The 18766-nt window shown below is 35.0% G+C and overlaps 1 protein-coding gene across 10 annotated transcripts in view; it reads right to left on the bottom strand.

Moving 5' to 3' along the window:
• The window catches only part of DMD (dystrophin), a 996724-nt gene that overhangs the window by 785775 nt on the left and 192183 nt on the right, over window positions 1–18766 (bottom strand). For all 10 annotated transcript variants that reach the window (XM_027888128.1, XM_027889056.1, XM_027888040.1 and 7 more), the window contains 3 exons: window positions 8798–8890; window positions 7781–7858; window positions 4911–5003 (listed from right to left, as the gene is read on the bottom strand). In XM_027888128.1, the coding sequence (XP_027743929.1) occupies window positions 4911–5003; window positions 7781–7858; window positions 8798–8890 (264 nt within the window). The remainder of the gene's footprint in view (window positions 1–4910; window positions 5004–7780; window positions 7859–8797; window positions 8891–18766) is intronic.

Raw genomic sequence — 18766 nt, 5'->3', positions numbered from 1 at the left:
TATCATGTGCTTGTATTTACAAATGCAGATTTTTCTGAATATTATAAGCCAACCATGACTTTTGAAAAATACAACATATATTTGTATTAAAGGATAGCTGAATGAATGGAGAAATAAAATATTAGAAGTATAGAGGTTCATAACATAGTGAAAAGATCAAGCTTTTGAGTTGGCATTAACATAAGAGAAAGAAACAATCTATATGAACTGAAGAAATTAGATAAACAAACTGATTTAAAAAAATGGACTGTAGGAAGGCAATCATTCAGAAGGATCCAGGTGATAGTTTTCCTTTTGATCTAAACGCATGGAGCCAAAACCAGTATTTATCTCTACTTTTGAGTAAATGAATACAAAACAGTTTCAATCTCTCCTTTGTTGAGCATATTTGCTTGCAATGGATAAAGATTTGCTCTCTTTTTCCTGCATTTCTCTGCAACAGTGTTGTTGCAGAGAAGGCTGTTAAATTTATGATTTTTGATTGTCTCCTAGGGAATGTCAGGAATCGAAAATAATAAAGTAAAAGGGTTTGATCTCATCCTGAATGCTGAGGCCACTTCCTATTCAGTGAGCAATGATGGATAATTCTGCTTCTACAACTGGAGTCACTTTTTTCTCCAGAGTGTCCTAAAGGGCACTGCCATCAGCACCATTCAGAACTATACCATGCCATGCCACGCCACTGTGGGTGCAGCACCACACTCTCTGCAGGATGGCTGGGTCCTGAAACAAGATCAGCACCTGTGCAGAAAAGTGCTGGCTGACATTCGGGTGAGAAGGAAGCTTTGTGAAGGCTTCTTGGTTAAGATGTACTGTTGAGAAAGTAGTTCATATAGATGTGTTCATGTCAACCTGAAGAGCTTTTGGATAGATAAACCCTTTCAGCATCCAGGCTCAAAAACTACAGCCATTTCAAAGTGTCTAGTAGACTCTGCCTCATACTGTCAGATGATAGGTTGACCTCTGATACTTATTTCTCTGTTACTTCTCCTTTCTAATGTAATATATCCTGGCAGGACATAAAGCTTTAAAGTGTAGGAAACTCTGACTTCCAGAGAATAGATATTCTTGCTCTTCCCGGGGAATGGGCATATGCTATGCCACCAAGAAAAGATTAAATTTTGATAGAAGGGGGAAAAAGGGCAACACAGACATCACCAAGATGACTTCTGGAATGCCAAACTGCCAAATGGAAAGCTGTGAATGGAATGGGAGCGCTGCTATTCTTGTCAGAACACTAAGAAGCAGCTAAAAGCAGCACAGCCAGCGCTGCCTCACAGCAGCAGTGGATCTCTGATCCTCCCACTGCAGGACCATGTCCTGGAGCCTGTACTCGTGTAGCTCTGTGTGTCAGATGACACAGGAACACAGCATGACCTAAGGCTCTCATTACATCTTTTTACTTTAAAACCAACACTCAGGCATGTAATATTTTGTAAGACTGGTACTTGGCTTCAGGATGCCAGACTTCAGAATAGTGGGAGGGAAAAAGGTAATCCAAAAAGAAAACTGTTCTCAAAGTAAGAATTTTTCATTTTTCTCTATCAAATGGGAATCTTATAGCTCCCTGATAGAACAACTTTATATTTCTACTTGCTATACTTCAGGTATTCTGACTGAAAAGATTACCTTTTTTATAGTTAGAACCACTAAAGTATTTCACTTGAAAAAACACTTTTAAGAACGTTTTCATAGGTATTCAAGACATCTGTCAAAGTAAAGGATATTCTTTGCTCATTGATTCAGGGTGGATTGACAAAACTACTAATATTTCGTTTCCAAAATCAAAATTCACAATAAAACAAAATGGTAATTTCTCTTAAAATACTGATTCTGCAACAAGTGCACAATAACCCTGACACTTTTAATAAGTCTCAAAATAAGGCTGAAAAACTGTTGAAATGCACCTCTCTGAAATATATGCCTTCTGTATGTCTATTCTTTTGCTATTTTTTCTAAAGAAAGTCAAGATTCCGCCCATGAGTCTCGCCAAAGACTTTTCTTAGTGGCTTGCTTTCATGCTTTACCTGAAAATCAGTTCGCTCTTAAAAACATAACAAAAGAACTTACACACTGCAATAGAGAATGTTTTTTCCACTCTTAAGAGAGTTTGTCAAATATAACAGTTCAGAAATTATTAGTTTTGCTCTGTTTTTACTTAAATGCTAATGCTGCAGTGAGGTTGGGATCACAGAGCTGTGAGAAAGAGGGCAGCAGCTTCAAGGAAATAGAAAGTCTGATGGATGCAGTAGCACAAAGAGCTTTGGCAGCAGGTGCTCAACTCAGAACGATGGTTCAATTTCAGGGAGACTTTTAATAATAATCTGAAAAAAACAGGCTAGATAAGAAAGGACACGATCACCACAGGGGATACAGAAAGCCAGGATATTTCTAATGAACAGCAATGACAGTGGCAAGAATGAGTCAAATCTTGTCTGCTGCAATGCCTCTACCACTGCTTCTCCTCAATGGGACTGCTGATATCCACTTGAACTGGTACTGACTCATTATTCCCTTCATGCACCTTTCTTCTGCCACCTCTCTTTTTTTTTTTCTTCTTTTTTTTTTTTTTTTTTTTTACACAAAGTGATTGACATTTTTGTAAGAGACTGTTGTGTTGTCATATATAAGTAGAGTTTATGTGGTGCTGGCTGCAGGATGCTAAACTGGGCGGGAAGGGGAACCTTTTTCTTATTATCTGCAACAAAATAACACAGAAATTAAAGATCTGTAAAAGTGGGATTACAAATACACCAGCAGCATGTATTACATCAAGTAGGCTGTGTATTACTGTCTAATTCTTTTAGGCCTTCTACAGACTATAAATAAACATAGTTATCTTGATAAGTTATCAAGACATTTTACTAACTGTAGGCAACTGGCAGATAAGTTTGGTGGCCCTGAGACTTTATGAACAGCTTATTGTGCTTCCAGCTGCTTATTTCCAGGGGCAATCTGTGATAGGAAAGCTGGAACCAACAGGAATCAGCACCCTTTCTTAAGAAACTTATAGCCTTGTTTTACCAGAAGTGCTGTCAGTATGTAAACAGGACAAGACAATCACAAATATATTCTAGATCATGAAAATTACTTCAAAACTTAAAGACAATCCAGAAAAGAATAGTCTTTCTCCACAGAGCTGTAAATAAACAAATTTACTTTGAACTATTCCAATACTGTGAGGAAAATAGGCAGCAAACCAACATCTGCCAAGTGTTCTTTTTCTTTCTTAAAAAAAAAAAAAAAAGGAGAGAGAGAAAAGTCCAAATACAAATCTGTCTTTATATTTTTTTTTTAATTATTAACCATTATACAGTAAAACCAAGGGCTATTATTTGCAATTTAGTTCTAAACAAATTTGAATTTTTTTTTTACAAAATTCTAAATAAAAAGAGAAGTCCAGAATATGCAGGTCACTTCCTTTCAGTAATCCATGAACAAAAGCAAATTGAAACACAGAACTCAAAGTTAGATGAAAAATGGACTGAATCATTACAAGAAGGTATCACACTTTTAATTGATGCTTTGTAAACATGATCCTTGGACTTTTCATGCATGGCTAGTTCAAAATGAAGCCTTGGGTTCCATCACAGATGCCCTCACAGTTATCACTACATTCAAGATGAAGTTTGAAAATAACCACCTGTGCACTGCAGGCAGGAGGTACTCCAAGAGCGCATGCTGTCAAAAAGCTCAGCACACTATACCAGAACATTGTCTTCTGTGTGTGTGCAAGTTTGTGTTAAGAGGAGTGGTGGGAGCAACTGAAAAGAAATTAGTAGGTACACAGATAGTGCTAAAGCACACCTTTAACACTTTGCTTCAGGATAAAATAAGAACAAATCAAAATACTAATTTGAACATGAACAGTCATCTCAGTTCATAATTCATGCAAATTGGAACACAGTGACTGAAGGATTATTGGCAAAAGTTGCACAGTTAGGTATCATATTCCATCTGCTCTTAATAAGTAATTTGAAGAGTTTTATGCAATTAAACTAGGAATACTGAAATGGGAAACAAAGGAAGAAGTGAGTTAACTATTTGCAGCTTTTCTTTGTTGCTCTCACTACATACCCTGTAAAATTTGAATAAAAATATTCCCTTCTTCAAGGAATGATTCACGTGTGATTTTGATAGGAGTGTTTAGTTTTTAATATGAAGTCTTCTAGACTTTGTTTCCTACCATCTTTTCTTGTAACGCTATGAAAAACTTGTAGTTTATTGCTTGGGGAACATAGTCAACATGAATGGACAGACTCAGTCCAAATTCATAGATAGATATAGACTCAAAGCATCTAGATGTTAGTTCTTCTAACTTTTGTTTTTTCTGCTGTCTCAGTTTTTTTTTACTTTGTGTCCTCATCTACCATGAAGTTTTTTACAAGTCCCATACCATAATCACCCCTTTCTCTCTAAAGACAAGGGAAGCTAAATGAGTAACATCTGCTTCAAAAAATTAGCAGCCTTGCAGCTCTTTAGTGTACTAAAAATAATTCTTGGCAGGATGGGTCAGTAGCAAAAACCAACAAATGGGATTATTTTATTAAAATATAAAAACAGTCTTTCTAAGATACTAAAAAGAAAAGTGACTATGAAAGCTACATTGGTCTTGTCTATCCATTTTTTCTTATTATAACTGTTATATATATAGTTTTACAATATCTGACTGTGAAATTACAGTCAAAAGAGCTTCTGTTAATGCTCTAAAAACTATTTTATCTTCTTAATATTCTTAATAATAACTATTAAGATTATTAAGATGATATGTAAACAGAGTGTAATAAAATTTGCTGATTTCGCACATTGCAATGTCTATATTTACTTTGTAGGTTGTTAGTGGATAATAATGGGAACAAGATCAATGGAATAAAAGTACTGCATGGAAAGTAAGGAGCAGTGCCACTCACCTGCCAGTTGAGGATTATATTCCAGATCAAACCAAGGGTCAGCTTATGATTTCCATCCACAATGTCTGAGCTCCCTATATTTACCAAATCAACCTAATAGAGAATCAAAAGATAATTGTGTAAGAAAAATAACAAGCATAAGAGGTTGGAGGGGAAGGGAGCGATGGGTTAGGGTAAACATCCCATTTGGTTTCTGTTGTTCCATAAAGATAAAACTCATGTTTTACAAATGGTACAATTAATGTTCTGGCAAAAAGCCAGCAGTGATCTGCAGTATCAATTATTCCAGTTATAGCATGTTGTGAAAACATAGAATTAAAAGTAACAGTTAATAATAACTTGAACTCTTTTATATTAAGCCTCTACAGTTTCAAATCACAAAACTGATGGGAGACAGAAAAAATCTCATACATAACACTTCGTGTTACCTTACATCATATAATTTTTTGAAATTCACACATACAGAGTAAGAACTTACAAACCCAAGATATTATTCTACATATTTAGATTAAAATAGAATTTGCTTTTCCTTAATTAACATCTATAAAGTATAAGGAAAGGCAGGATGTGTTCTTGAATACAGAATGGAGAAAAATGGGGAAAGTAAATAAGCAGTGATTGTCATCTAAGCAAGACTTGTACACAATAGTTCATCCAGTAATGTTGTTTAGCATAATTATATCGTGTATTTGCAGTTTCATAATGCATTTACCACTCTGAAATACTCTTTCCTGCACATGTGAGATGATCCTTCACTCTCCCCCATTTTTCATGCTATCTAAACAAAGAAGCCAAATCCAGGGATATGAGCACAAGACAGTATAAGCTAAGTCCTGTACTTTTGGATAGACCTATGACTCTAAAATCTGCATCCTTGTTGTTTCATAGATGCCATTTTTCATGGTCAGAACTGATGTTTACATGGAAAGGTACCTCATTCCTTCACAAACTACAACCTCCATATCTCTCTCTGCTGCACTTTGGACTTTTGTAGTTAAAAAGTTACATCTGTACATTGCCTAAAACTTTTGCACCCTCAAAATAAGCTGGTTTTTTTTTAAATTATTATTATTTCAGTGCATCTATGTATAAGTTATTTTTATGAATCCATACTAGGTAGATATTTTGTCAAGAACTCTCTTAGAGCTCTTTAAGAATTGAACATTTTGTCTTAAAAGCATACGAGACTGGAATTAATTCCAACCAACTGTGTCTTGGAACATTTCCCTAATGGATCTTAAGGAACTTAACCTAAACCTATATTGAGGCAACCCCCTCGTCCCCCACATTACCCCCACTCTCGACTTTCGATAGGAACAAAAAAAAAATCTGTAAAATACATTGACTGGAAGCAGAAGCATTTTTCAGTGTTAATGTCCAGATGACTGCAGAATCTTAGAGCAAGAACAGCACATACCCGCAAAACAAAATTTAGATTACTCACAGGCTTTAATTAGCTTTAGAACCATTGATTTTTGCAATCCTGAAGTCCCACAGAAATCATTCATCAAACTTTTGAAGGTTAAGGAAACTATTTTGTAGGCAGGTCTTTTGGCTTCATACCAACAAGTATGAAGTATACCTCTACATATACTATGCTAATTTTTATATTGTGTACAGTTTATAAGGTTTTCATTACATGAATATGATGGCCACTGGATGACCATTTCACTTTCTAAAACCATGGTTTTTTTCTATCTTCTAAAATTGGAATACTCTGTTTTCTTCCTATATTTGAGAGGGACTATTATTGTCTTCCAGAAACTGAATATATAGCAGATTAATAGACTTAGATGATATGTATTGAATACTTCAAAAAAGATTTGCTGTAAACATTTGTCACCAGGTATGCAGTGAAAACCTTCTTGTATACTGTGGAATAATATATTGATGATTTTTTTCCCCAATAATATCATATGTTGCAGATTTTGAACAATTAAAAGCTTTTTCTTCCATTTATTTACATGAAATTCCACTAAATAAAAATAAAAATCAAGCTGCAGGTCTTTATGCTAATCTTAGAAGGTCACTTTCATTTATGCACAAATCTTTAGATGGATTACCTTAGATTTATAAAATAAATAGCTTTATTCAGCAGTTGAACTCAAGTATGTTTAGTGACCTACTGCAGCTATCAAGAAATCCAATATAATATGCAGCACAGAATACATTATCTTTATTCTGTCACCTCCTACTGTTAAGTTTAAGTGAGTGTTTAAGTTTATTTGAATTTATTCTTGAGGAGATTATATGATAAAATTAGTTGGTCACTGGAAATGTCTGCTAAAGTTATGGGTCCATTAGAGTGCTGGCATAAGGAAGATACTATGAGAATATTTATTCAATAATGATGCACAGGATACTGGCTTGAAAAGTCAGTATTCACAAAGCAGAATTGAAAGTGGGTTTGATATGATTAATGTTTTGAACCATGAGGAACAGACACCTCTGAAAATTTACCAAAAAATTTATTGTTGGAAAAGCCTTGGTTTTCAGAGTTCAAAACTGTCAGAGGTTGTGAGTAGATATTTTGATAGATAGCACCTTGTAACCAGCTATGGATGACTTCTTGTAATTAACTTTTTAAAATCTATTTTAAACACCATGCATTAGCACAAAATCATGCATGTTGATCTGTCTTCAGATAACATCCATTATAGATGTACTATTCAAAATTTGCTGGAAGGGGATTTTGAACTCTTTAAAATACATTTGCCCTGATGCTGAATGACAAAGTATCCAAGTCACATTAATAAAACTGCCTCGAGTCCAGTACTTGTATACTACAGAGGAAAGTTTGATTTAACACCTATAAAACATTTTGTATGCTGTCTATAGGATGTTCCAAGCCTGTCTGGTTGAATACTTACATTATTTCTCTGCAAAACATGGAGTGCTTTGTTGACATTGTTCAGAGCATGAACTCTTGTGGAGCCCTTTTCTTTTGCCTACAAAGAAAGTAAAACAAATGTGACTGACCAAAATCAGAATCTAGAGTACATTACAGGTATCCTAAATCTTATATTACACCTGTAGTTTTCATTTCATAACTTTATGACAAGAGACTCTGGGCTTACGCAGCTTCTCAATATGGAATAGAGTTAATTGTGAAACAAGCTGGATCCACATTTAGAAAGTAATTTGGTACCTTGACACTTTTCAGTGAATGAATCATTGAAATGAATATAAAATCAGATAATTTCAGATTCTATTTATCATGATTAGTTGTATTCTGCCTAGCAATTTAGGTTCATTACTATGGCAACTAAACAGATAATAATCAGTCTGTTTAATATTTATTTACAAATATATTATCTCCGGATTTTAGTTCTCAAACTCCAGCCTGCATCACTACTTTTTTTATGAGAAAGTTTCAGAGAAAGATGCTAAGCTTAGAAAGTCCAACCAGGAACACAAGAGAGGAGATTCAGAAATATGTGTGACGTGTCACTTTAGAATTTCCAGGTTGATAAGAGCAAGCTGTTCTCTCTTTTCAGGCAAGTACAAATCCCACACATAGACTGTATGTATTAAATTTATTAACGAAACATTCTAATTCTACACATTAAATCCAGTTCCAGCTAAAATCTAGATAGCTAAATGAACCCTTCCTCAGTCTTGTTTCTCTTTGCCCAACTTCCTTAATAAATGCATAAAACAAAGTAGAATATTTTAATTTCAAATATATGCCTAGAAAAGGGCTACTGTCTAATATAACTCTTAGTAACAATGTTTTCTCAGTTTCAAATGGAAGTCAAACATATTCAGACCCCTAAAAATAGTTTCCACAGGTACTCATCAGTGGCAGAAATTAATGAATATAACCTACTACACTTATCACAACATCAAGGCTTCAATATACAGTAAATGTGTTAAAAACCACGTACAATTTTTTGGCCTGTAAGGCATTCCAGGAGCTCCAGAAGTCTTCGTCCATCTCGAAAATCATTAAAAAGGTCTTCAATGTGACGTTTTCCAAACTGAAATGAAACAATAGGTCTAGTTAGTTCAAGCACCAACAAAAAAAAAGTAAAAGTAATAATAAAAAAAATTATGTATGACACAAAGTAAAAGAGGAAAGTACAACTAAACTCACAGGATTCTTTTAGATACATTGGTTTTAAGAGGGTTCTAATGTTTAGGAGAGATGTGCTTACCTTATTTCAAGTACATACCCTTACTTCAAACAAATAAAGCAAAACTGAATACTAATAAAGCTAGAACACAAACTAGACTTGGCAATTAAGGTGCAAATTAGGAGAAAAAAATTGGAAAAATAATTTGGGGGGAAAAAAAAAAGGAAAGAAACAAAAATACCCTAAACACGCAGGAAGTGATACAAAATTAATTGCCTAGTAGGTGCTCCCTCCTGGGGCAGAAACAAACTCAGAATTACATAGACCAAGTCTTAGGTTTATTTTACTGAGGATCTTAGAAACATAACTATGTTAATAGGACATACTTGGAATTGTACTGAACCTGAGCCTCACTGCTGTAACTGGCTAAAAAACAGCTTATATTTTCTCCACAACGTCAGTGAAAGATGAAAGGAAATACTTGAGATTTTTCCCCACATAACAATGGTAAAAAATTATTCACTCTTTCCTTAAATGCAAGCTAAGTTTCTGATCTGATGCTTTGACTAGTGCATTAAAAATATAGAAATATAATTTTTGTAAGGTTTAGTCACTGTGCAAGTTTTATGTGCACCCACCAATTTTGAAATATTTCTGTATGTATGCGAGCTATTGAGAACCACAATAAAAAACAGTGATTATTTTTTGCAGTGCCAAGTAAATTCACATGTCCGTATTACTTCTAATTTGTGAAGTCTGACAGATGCCTTGACTGATTTGAGAGGAAGCATCTGTACTTTGACTTGCTAGAATTGACACCGTGCTGACCTACATTGCACATCCACTTCTACCACAGAGCAATGCAGAACTGGGAATCCATATTACACAGAAAACATTTGCTTTCTTGTCAGCAGTGTTGTTCTGGTATTCACTGCAACACTCATTAGAGCTAGCTGGGAATTTTATGAAAAACACATTTTGCTAGAAAATACCAATTCTTTGGGAGGGTTTCTTAAACAGACAACAGAACTATAGATAGTTTCCAGTGCTAAACTAATTTTTTTCCCCAATCAATACAAATTTATGAGTACAGAACAGACTTCAGTGCTATTAGCTCTTCTGCCATGACTCCATCTTAGTTTCTTTCAGATTGCTGTTCCTCAGAGCGGCAAGAGCTGCTTCCAATCCTTCTTTCATTTTTTAGTAAGGCCTTGTTTCTGTTTCATGGAACAAACAAATCCAAAACATCACAAATTTTCTACAGCACTGGGAATCCCTGTTTTTACACCATGCACAACCCATTCCAGCCAAGGTAATTTCTAGTTAAAACACGTGCTGCCACTCTATTACCTAAAATATCTGAAAACCAATACTGAATAGATTCATGTATGATTTACTTAGACTGCTCAACATCTTGAATTATTTGTTTAAGTAATAACACTCAGAGACTCTATTTGTTGCCTTGCATTGAGTATGAGAAATAGCTTTATAAAAATGTCCTAAGTTACGGTGTGAAAAATTGTGTGCCATTATGCAAGTCACGTACAGAATTCCCGAAGTTGTCAGCCAAATTTAACATTAAAACACACAACTAAATCAGAGAGACCTTATTGTGTCTCTCAGAACAAAAGGCAATTTTGCAGAGGGGAAACACATGATCTGTGCACTCTAAGGGAGCGCTGTAAGAGATCAATAGGTCCTTCTGTAACACTGTGAAAGAGTTGTGCCCATAATGTCACTGACTCTCCCTGGGAATTCCAGCACAGTGACATATTGATAATAGAACATAATTATTTTGGTTTGTATCATACAGGAAAAACAGAACTAGCCTTCATAATGCCCTTGTCTCTGTCTTTCTTCCTTTTTGCAGCATTTAATCTATTCATAAAGTTTATGTTGAAATCAATCTATGACAGTCAAAAATTTTGCTTAACAAATAATATGGGGGTTTTTTTTAGTAAAGCTTTTAGAAAGAAAATAAAGACACAGCCTGGTAGCATCCCCAGCAGGACATATTAATTGCAAATGTATTACAAGTAAACCCTAAACCAAAAGTTTCATTGATTTTTTAGGGTCTTGGAAGAACATCTTCCATTAATCACAACTAAAAATACCTTAAGACACCCTACACTACTGCCACACATATCACCCTAAACCTGAAGAAGGTTGCTATTTTTCTGGCAACGGGGTAGTTAAGTCTTCTTTCTCAAATAGATTGAATGTCTTCTCTGGATCAAAATTGCAGGAAGCCTTCAGAAACAAAGGTTTCAAAGTTGCATCAGACAAATTTATCATGTCATTGAAAAGTGTTTTTTAACTCAAACCTTTGGAAACCCAAAGCTTGAAAACCAAGCATTGCTTGTCAATGGCTTGCCAAACAAATGCCTAGTCATTTGTTATACATTCTTGTTGAAAATAACCTTTTAAAAAAGTCTTCTAGGTTTTACCCACTACCCTTTACCTACAGAGGAATGAAAATTCAGAAGATTCTCCTGTGCATGTTGATTTGTTACTCATCCCATATTAAAAATTTATTCAAAACCTAATTTAAAAAAATGCCCAAAGCAGATGCCTGTTGAATTGTTGGTTCCCATTTATTTTTTCGTCTTCAAAATCACAGTGATGGAAGAGATGGGGGAAACAAGAGAGAGCGTAGGACAGAGGAAGGACTGCAGATACTGAATGTGAAGCACAAGATGACTTTTCATGAGAAGTAGAAATTCCTTTCTAGAAGTAGAAGAAAAATAAAATCCAAGAAAAGACTTTGTTAAAATCTTAACTACTAGAAAGAACAGCTATTTAAGTTATGGTAGTTTTACATATTACTGTCTTTATGCTAAACAAAGATTAAAACATAAACTTTCTTGGTTTAGCTGATGGAGCTGTTGGGTGCAACTGCTGACCTTACATAACACAAGGGGACCTGAAGGAAATTCAAGGGATTTTTTTTTTAAAGAAAATCAGCAAAAAATATGATACAGAAGAGAAGATTCCTGTTTTATCACGGAATAAATTAACTCTAGAATTTAAAAAATGACTGAAGAAAGGAATTCACAAATTACATTGGTATGGAAAAAACCCAAACCCCTACCCTTCACTACACTATGGTCAACTACACAAGCCTTAGTCTTAGAATTATGGGGTACTGTACAATAATATGTGAGGAAAATGTGGAATTTGCAATAGAGTCCTCCCCCAGGTTTCATGAGTGAAGTATACTTAGAGTATTCTATATGCTAACTCAACCTCAATATTATGTAAATGGAAATATCTCCTGTATACATGTTGCAAACTTAGACAGCAACTGAAGCAATTTTATGCCAAAGAACATTACCAAAAAACTCAAAAGCTGGTGAAAAAGAAAAAAAAAAAGAAGGAGAATTTGGAAACAGATTGAAATTAAGTGTTAATAGATAACTGTAGGTGCAAATTTTTTGTTTTGAATATATTTAGATGTCTTAAAACATCAAGCTTTATCCTACTTATCTCACCACTGTCTACTTTCATTGTCATTCCTGTGTTCTTCTTTCCAAAGAAATTGTCTCTATGTAAATTTAACAAATAAATTTTATCAAAAAATTAAATTATTTAATCAGCTTGTTCATCAGATACATAATTGAAGAAATTAGTATTGTGGGTAGTATTACATAAAAAGCTGGTATTCTACAAAAAGCTCTCTATTCAGAGTTAAATGTAAATCAGTAATTGTGAAAGAAATACAGAGAATACCATGAAATAATAAAAAAAATAACTTGTCGAGAAAAGGCACAAAGACATCTGTTCATGAACCTTGCTTCTCCAATGAGTCAAAGCTCCAACAATTTAGATTAGCATAAAACTGTTAGCAGATGTTATATTTTAGAATAAATTAGCATAGGCAAATACTACACTAAAGGAAAATAGAGAAAAGGGAAAGGAAATAGGAAGGAGAAGGAGCTGGGGAAGAGAAGGAAAAGGAAAGGAAGGAAAGAGGATTAAGAACAAGTGTCAAGGTTTAAGTGGAACTGCAGAAAGGACATGAGGAAATAGGATTGAAAACATACCCCAGCTCTAGAGGCGTGGGTGTGGGAACGGCAGGGAAAAGAAATCACAGATTTTTGCTCCAGTCTCCAGTGGACAATTTCCCAAGCAGAATAAATGGGCTCATTATACTCCTGACTCTGCGAAAACAAGTTCTAGTCCATTTCTACAAGAAGGAAGTGCGGAACCAAGCGATCGGCATTAGAGAGACTTTGCCTCCAGTCAGGTGGAGGAGAGGGATAACCAAGTTTATCGGACTGTGTAGATTTAAGGGTCTGGCACATGAGCCACTGAGCACTAAAAAGGACTGTTGTCGTTTAAGCCCTGTTGACAACTTAGTACCACACAGCCCTTTCCACACTCGCTCCCCACCAAACCCAACCCAGGGGAATGGGGTTTGGCAACTGTCAGTGGGTGGTGAGCAACTGTGTTGTGCATCACTTGTTTTTCTTGGGGATTATCTCTCTATTTTTAATTTACTATTATTATTATTATTATTACTGTTATATCTTACCTTGTTTCAGTTATTAAACTGGTCTTATCTCAACCTGTAAGTTTTACTTTTGATTCTTCTCTCCATTTCAGTGGGAAGTATGCGGGGTGATGCTTAGTTGAGAGCTGGGCTTAAACTATGAGAAGTCATCAATTTTCTCCCACAAAGAAAAAGGGTAGAAAAGTAATTCTATTTCCTGGGATTCATAAACACTTAAAATTTAAAGCAATGAGTCCATAATAACAACTCCAGCAAAATATATGATAACAGAAGACTGAAGCACAGCTATTACTTATGGTTCTTGACCATGCATATATTTTTTGTGTGTGTTTTATAAAAATTTCATGTAATAGAGACATTTCCACATTATTTCTCAGAAAAATTACAAAGGATAAAAAACTTGGTTGAGGAAGAGATCTCTGACTTTTCATTTTCCTTTGCAGACAAGTATGCAATTAGATTAGACTGTTCATTTGAGGTAGACTAGACCGTAAGAAGATTATTACAGTAAGACAAGTTGGATTCTATTTCTTATGCATTTTACAGTATTATTGGCTTGTTATTATCAGTTCATATGGGAAATCTAGCAACCAAAATGATCAACAGATGGAGAGAGACAAAGAATAAATTAAAAGACTAAAAGGCACTGTAAAGACAGGGAATTCAAGGTTCAGCATGGCATTAGACAAAAGATTTAAGGTTGTATTAGGTGTAAATTGAAAAGATCAGCTTACAATAGAACAAGTGGACATAGAGGTCCTTCAGAATCTCAGGACAGGTAAATAACTGAGATCTTAGCTTGGGACAAGACCTTTGTTTCCACTGGGTACAGAAAACCTGGACTGCAGCGTCTGGGAGGGAGGTGCAATGCATTCCATCTGTGCCTGCAACTTGCAGGGCTGTGAAACAAAGAGCAAGAGGTGCTCTGCAGTTTAGCTGATACCTCAGACTAGTGACTGACTACTAAAAAATGAAAAGACAAAAACTAAAAAATGCAGAAAGGCAGAAGGACATAAGTCATAAGTCTTCATAGAACTTTTCCAAATTATTTTTGGAAGTCCATTCTGTGGATCTGTAAATTTTGTTGAATAGATATCAGTAAGAAAGAATTAAAAACTTAGTTGGCTTATAGATGTTACCCTTAGTAAGACTCTAAAGAATCAGCCTTTTCTTGCATTCAAAATATTTGATGCTTCACTCTGTGAAACAATAAAGAAAAGCTATTGAGCTAATCTCAACAGATCTTTTAAGTCAGTTTTAATAAAGGAAGGACTACTAATACTTGCTCTTGCTGTGCTAAATATATTAAAAATTCAATTTCTCTCCCCAACATCCTTGTTTATAGTTTGTTCAATTCTGCTGGGAAGTTCCATGAAAGTGACTGACATTTTCTTTCATTGATGCTGGATTACTATTACAGCAGCAAAAGATATTGTCTTAGTCATGAGGGAAAAAAAGATGCACCAGACATAGTTTAATTACGCTATAGGTTTATGCACCCATGGGAAGAACTAAACAATAACTTGAGCCACTCAAGCCATTCTTTCTCCCTTCAACATTTTTTCCCCGTTAGAACATGGAGGCATCCACTCTGCTCCAGGTGAAACTCTGAGTTAGATGGAGGTTAAACACCACACAAGTGGTTTACTTCTACACTGCCAGAGGTAGACACCTTTTTTTGCTCTTTAACTTCACTTTCCAAGGAATTACACAGAGGAGTAACTGATGAATGCCAGTGCTTTAAAAATGACTGCTATTGAGCAACTGAGATGAAGGTGTACAACCCTTCCCTAAAGAAGCCACATTGTTCCCCCAGTCAGAGAACAAATTGTTCCTGTGCCTTTCAACAAGTTAACAATCACAAGGATTGCAGCAGGCACAGAACATGCAACTGTGTCCTTAAAGAGGGATGTAGGGGCAGGTCTTGCCAATTGTCTGAAGGTGAGTCATGTTTGTGGACAGGACACATACTCCCCGAGAAGATGCTGGTTTCATATCCGGACCCTGAATTTAGGTGATGACACCAGACCCTCCTGGGATTTCTGCTCAGTTCTTGTAAGTCCATGTTTTCCCCTCAGCATAAGGGGAAAACTAGTATTCTAACTATTCTATACTAGAAACTACTATTCTAGTAAACTACTTTTCTAGTGTCATGTCAGAGAAGGATATTTGCATACCCTCAAGTTTCTGAAGAGTACTGTATTTCAATTCTAAAATACATTAGAAACTCTCATGTATAAAAGAACTTCTTAAAATTATGTTGAAATGATCCCCATCATTTGGACCACCTAATTAGTAAATTATTTGCTCTGAAAGCAAAAGGATTTTTTAGACACATGGCATTTTAAAAGTCAAAGCCAAATCAGTTATTTTATATCCTATTTCAATATAAAATTTCCTTATGAGTTTTATTCAATCCATCTTGAATTCACTTTATTTAGATATTCTATCTTACCTATTAATGCCATTTGAAAATGAGATTTTGAAATGAAGCACACCACAACCCATATTATTTTTTCAAATACAGTGTTTTATATTTTTTCATAAGACTAAAACTAGATTACGGGCATATACTGATGCTTCTATTCACACTAATTCTTTTTTTTTTTTTCCTTTCATTAACATTTCTTGATTAGAAAACACCTGACCAACACTTTAACAAGAAAATAAAAAGGAATTATGAAAGGGAATGGGGGTATCATATAGAAAAGAAATAGGTAATGGTTATATATTTAATCTTCATCAGTGAGCAGCCACTCTGAATAACAAACACAACTTGGTAGCCAAATAAAAGCTAAATTCTTAGTACATCTGAGGAAGCACTGCTTGCAAACATAATTTTTTTCAAATATATTTTCCTTGACTCAACTGAACCTTTAGTACTGGCATACAAGTAGGTGACTCATCCTCCCTCCTAGACTCACAAACATCTAATCAAACTCATTGCATTTTCTAACACACACATATAGTCACTCCACGTCATTTTGCTACATGGAATAGTTAAATCAAGTAAATAATTGCTTTAAATATTGCCATTTAAAGCTGGAGCAATGGGAAAATCCATGCAACCACATCTGAGCTGGCTGGTGATCATTTTCAGCTGGTGAAAAGGAAACGCTAGTATTTATTTAATCAGAATGGAGGTTACTTCATTAACTTAGGGCCTAGGAGGACTAAGCTTGTTTTTGCTGTACTGTGTCAAAGCCCAACCATATGAATACTTCAACCAAGAACTGTTCTGGGACTTCCTCTACACCCACTGTTCTTAGTCCCAATAAGCTTGTTTGCAGTAAATGGGATGTTAATTTAAATTACAAGCTTAAAAGAGCAACTATATCCTATCTGCTTGAGCTCAGGTAGAAGTTTAAAACACATTCTTCCACTTTTTTTTCTCATCTGGAGAAATCAAACATAATTTTACAGAGACTGAAAAACTGTCACATAGTGAACTAAAGGGATATAGTTTTCCAATAGTCCATTCTTTGGCTAATTTTTTTTATATATTAAGATATATAAATCATTATCCAAATGTGAGAAATTAATTTCTAGCAAAAAGACAAAAAACCAAACCAACCAACCAAAGAGACCCAAAATCTCTTTCTTGAAATCACAATTTCCACTTGATCTATTACTAAAAAGTAGTGGTCTGCTGTTATTGTCCATATGTAAAATCTCAAGACATTCAGAATGAAATCATAGAAAGAGGACAGTATTTGAAAGGGAACAGCAGAACATGACAACACACAGTGAAACAGTAGGAAATGAGGTCATTCAAAGAAAACTTCTATTTCTTTTGACAAATTCAAATGTACACATACGGCAGTCTGCTAGTCTGCCAACAACAGGCCCCCCAGGCTGAGCTGTGAGTGTGGCACCACTGCTGCTCACCCTGATCTCTGACTGCCATTCTCTTACTTCTGGACAGCCCAGTCTGCTCCTTTTTTCACAACCGTTCTATTTCTTACCTTACATCAGCAATGTTTTCAGATTTTTATGAATGGTCAGAAGCATGTTATAGTTGGATTTTACATTATCTGATAATATAAGCTTGTGACTTTGGCACTCCTTAAGACCTCAGTTTTTGTTACCCCATATTGGTGTCAATATTGTGATTTGGTATGCTCAAGAGGTGAGGAAGAGTCAAAAAAAAAAAAAATTTCTTCTGTTTATATTTTTTTTCTTCTCTTGTAGTGCTACTAATGCAAATAGTGTATGCAGGTAACATATATATCATACAGCTTTCTTACACTGAAAATAATGTAAGTTTTCCATTTTTTCTTCTCGCTCCCTACAGCTCATCAAACCCCACATAGCTGTTTATATGGCAAATAAATTAAATGATAACTGCTCACAATATTAGAAGACATCTTGACTAGATACTGAATTGATATTTCTATTACTACTACACTGCTTCACATTATGTCTGCAAATATGTTAAACATATTTGTTATGTTTAACATAGTAAGTTGCTGTGTTTTGGCTACCAGCAGGTAGCAGGCATATGGACCTTAAATCACAACTATGGTAACTTAATGAAAATTATTGGCATTTGCTTCTTTTGTAATGTCTGGCAATAAATGACCCAGATTCTAAAAGGAATTTATGTAACAACTTGCATTTGGATATCTGGATCCCTTTTCATAATTAATAAAAACAGCAATATGAGATGACTCTCTCTTTAAAACCAGTCATTTAAAATTTACTGCAGTACATTGAATAAGAAGGAATTAATGAGACTTTGACTTGCATTTCTGTTGCATTTTTTGTGTTAAGTAATAGCTTATGAATTGCTTCTGAAATCCGTGCATCTTTTTGTTGTATTATACCACATGTTGTGCCCGTCATTTAACTACTTAAATATATACACAGTTTACTGATAATGTAGGGCTTGATTTTAATGTCAGTTGTTTGCTGAGTACTCATAAAAATAGTGCAGTGAAAAGAGCAGCACTCAGCCTGAAACTCTACAAAGGAAATAGATGACCACCAACCAGTCTACAAATACATAACAGCAACCTTGAAAACAGTGGAATAAACCAGCATCTAAGATGTACCACCCACCTGAACAATTTGTAACAGATTGTCTCTCCAATGTAAAAAGAAGAAATAATCCTTTGGACCATGGAAAACCATATGGATGGTTATATATATGGTTGTATATACCAGATATATATGGTTATACGTACCAGAGATACACAATGGAGCTTGGGGAAGATTGTTTTGGCTTCCAGACTCAGAGTGCTGCTGAACCCAGATAGCTCAGTCTC

Source organism: Empidonax traillii, unplaced genomic scaffold (assembly GCF_003031625.1).
Source record: "Empidonax traillii isolate 1590-97213 ecotype Southwest subspecies unplaced genomic scaffold, ASM303162v1 scaffold1:size7828297, whole genome shotgun sequence".
In the NCBI taxonomy this organism is placed as follows: domain Eukaryota; kingdom Metazoa; phylum Chordata; class Aves; order Passeriformes; family Tyrannidae; genus Empidonax; species Empidonax traillii.
This window is presented reverse-complemented; position numbering and strand designations above follow the sequence as displayed.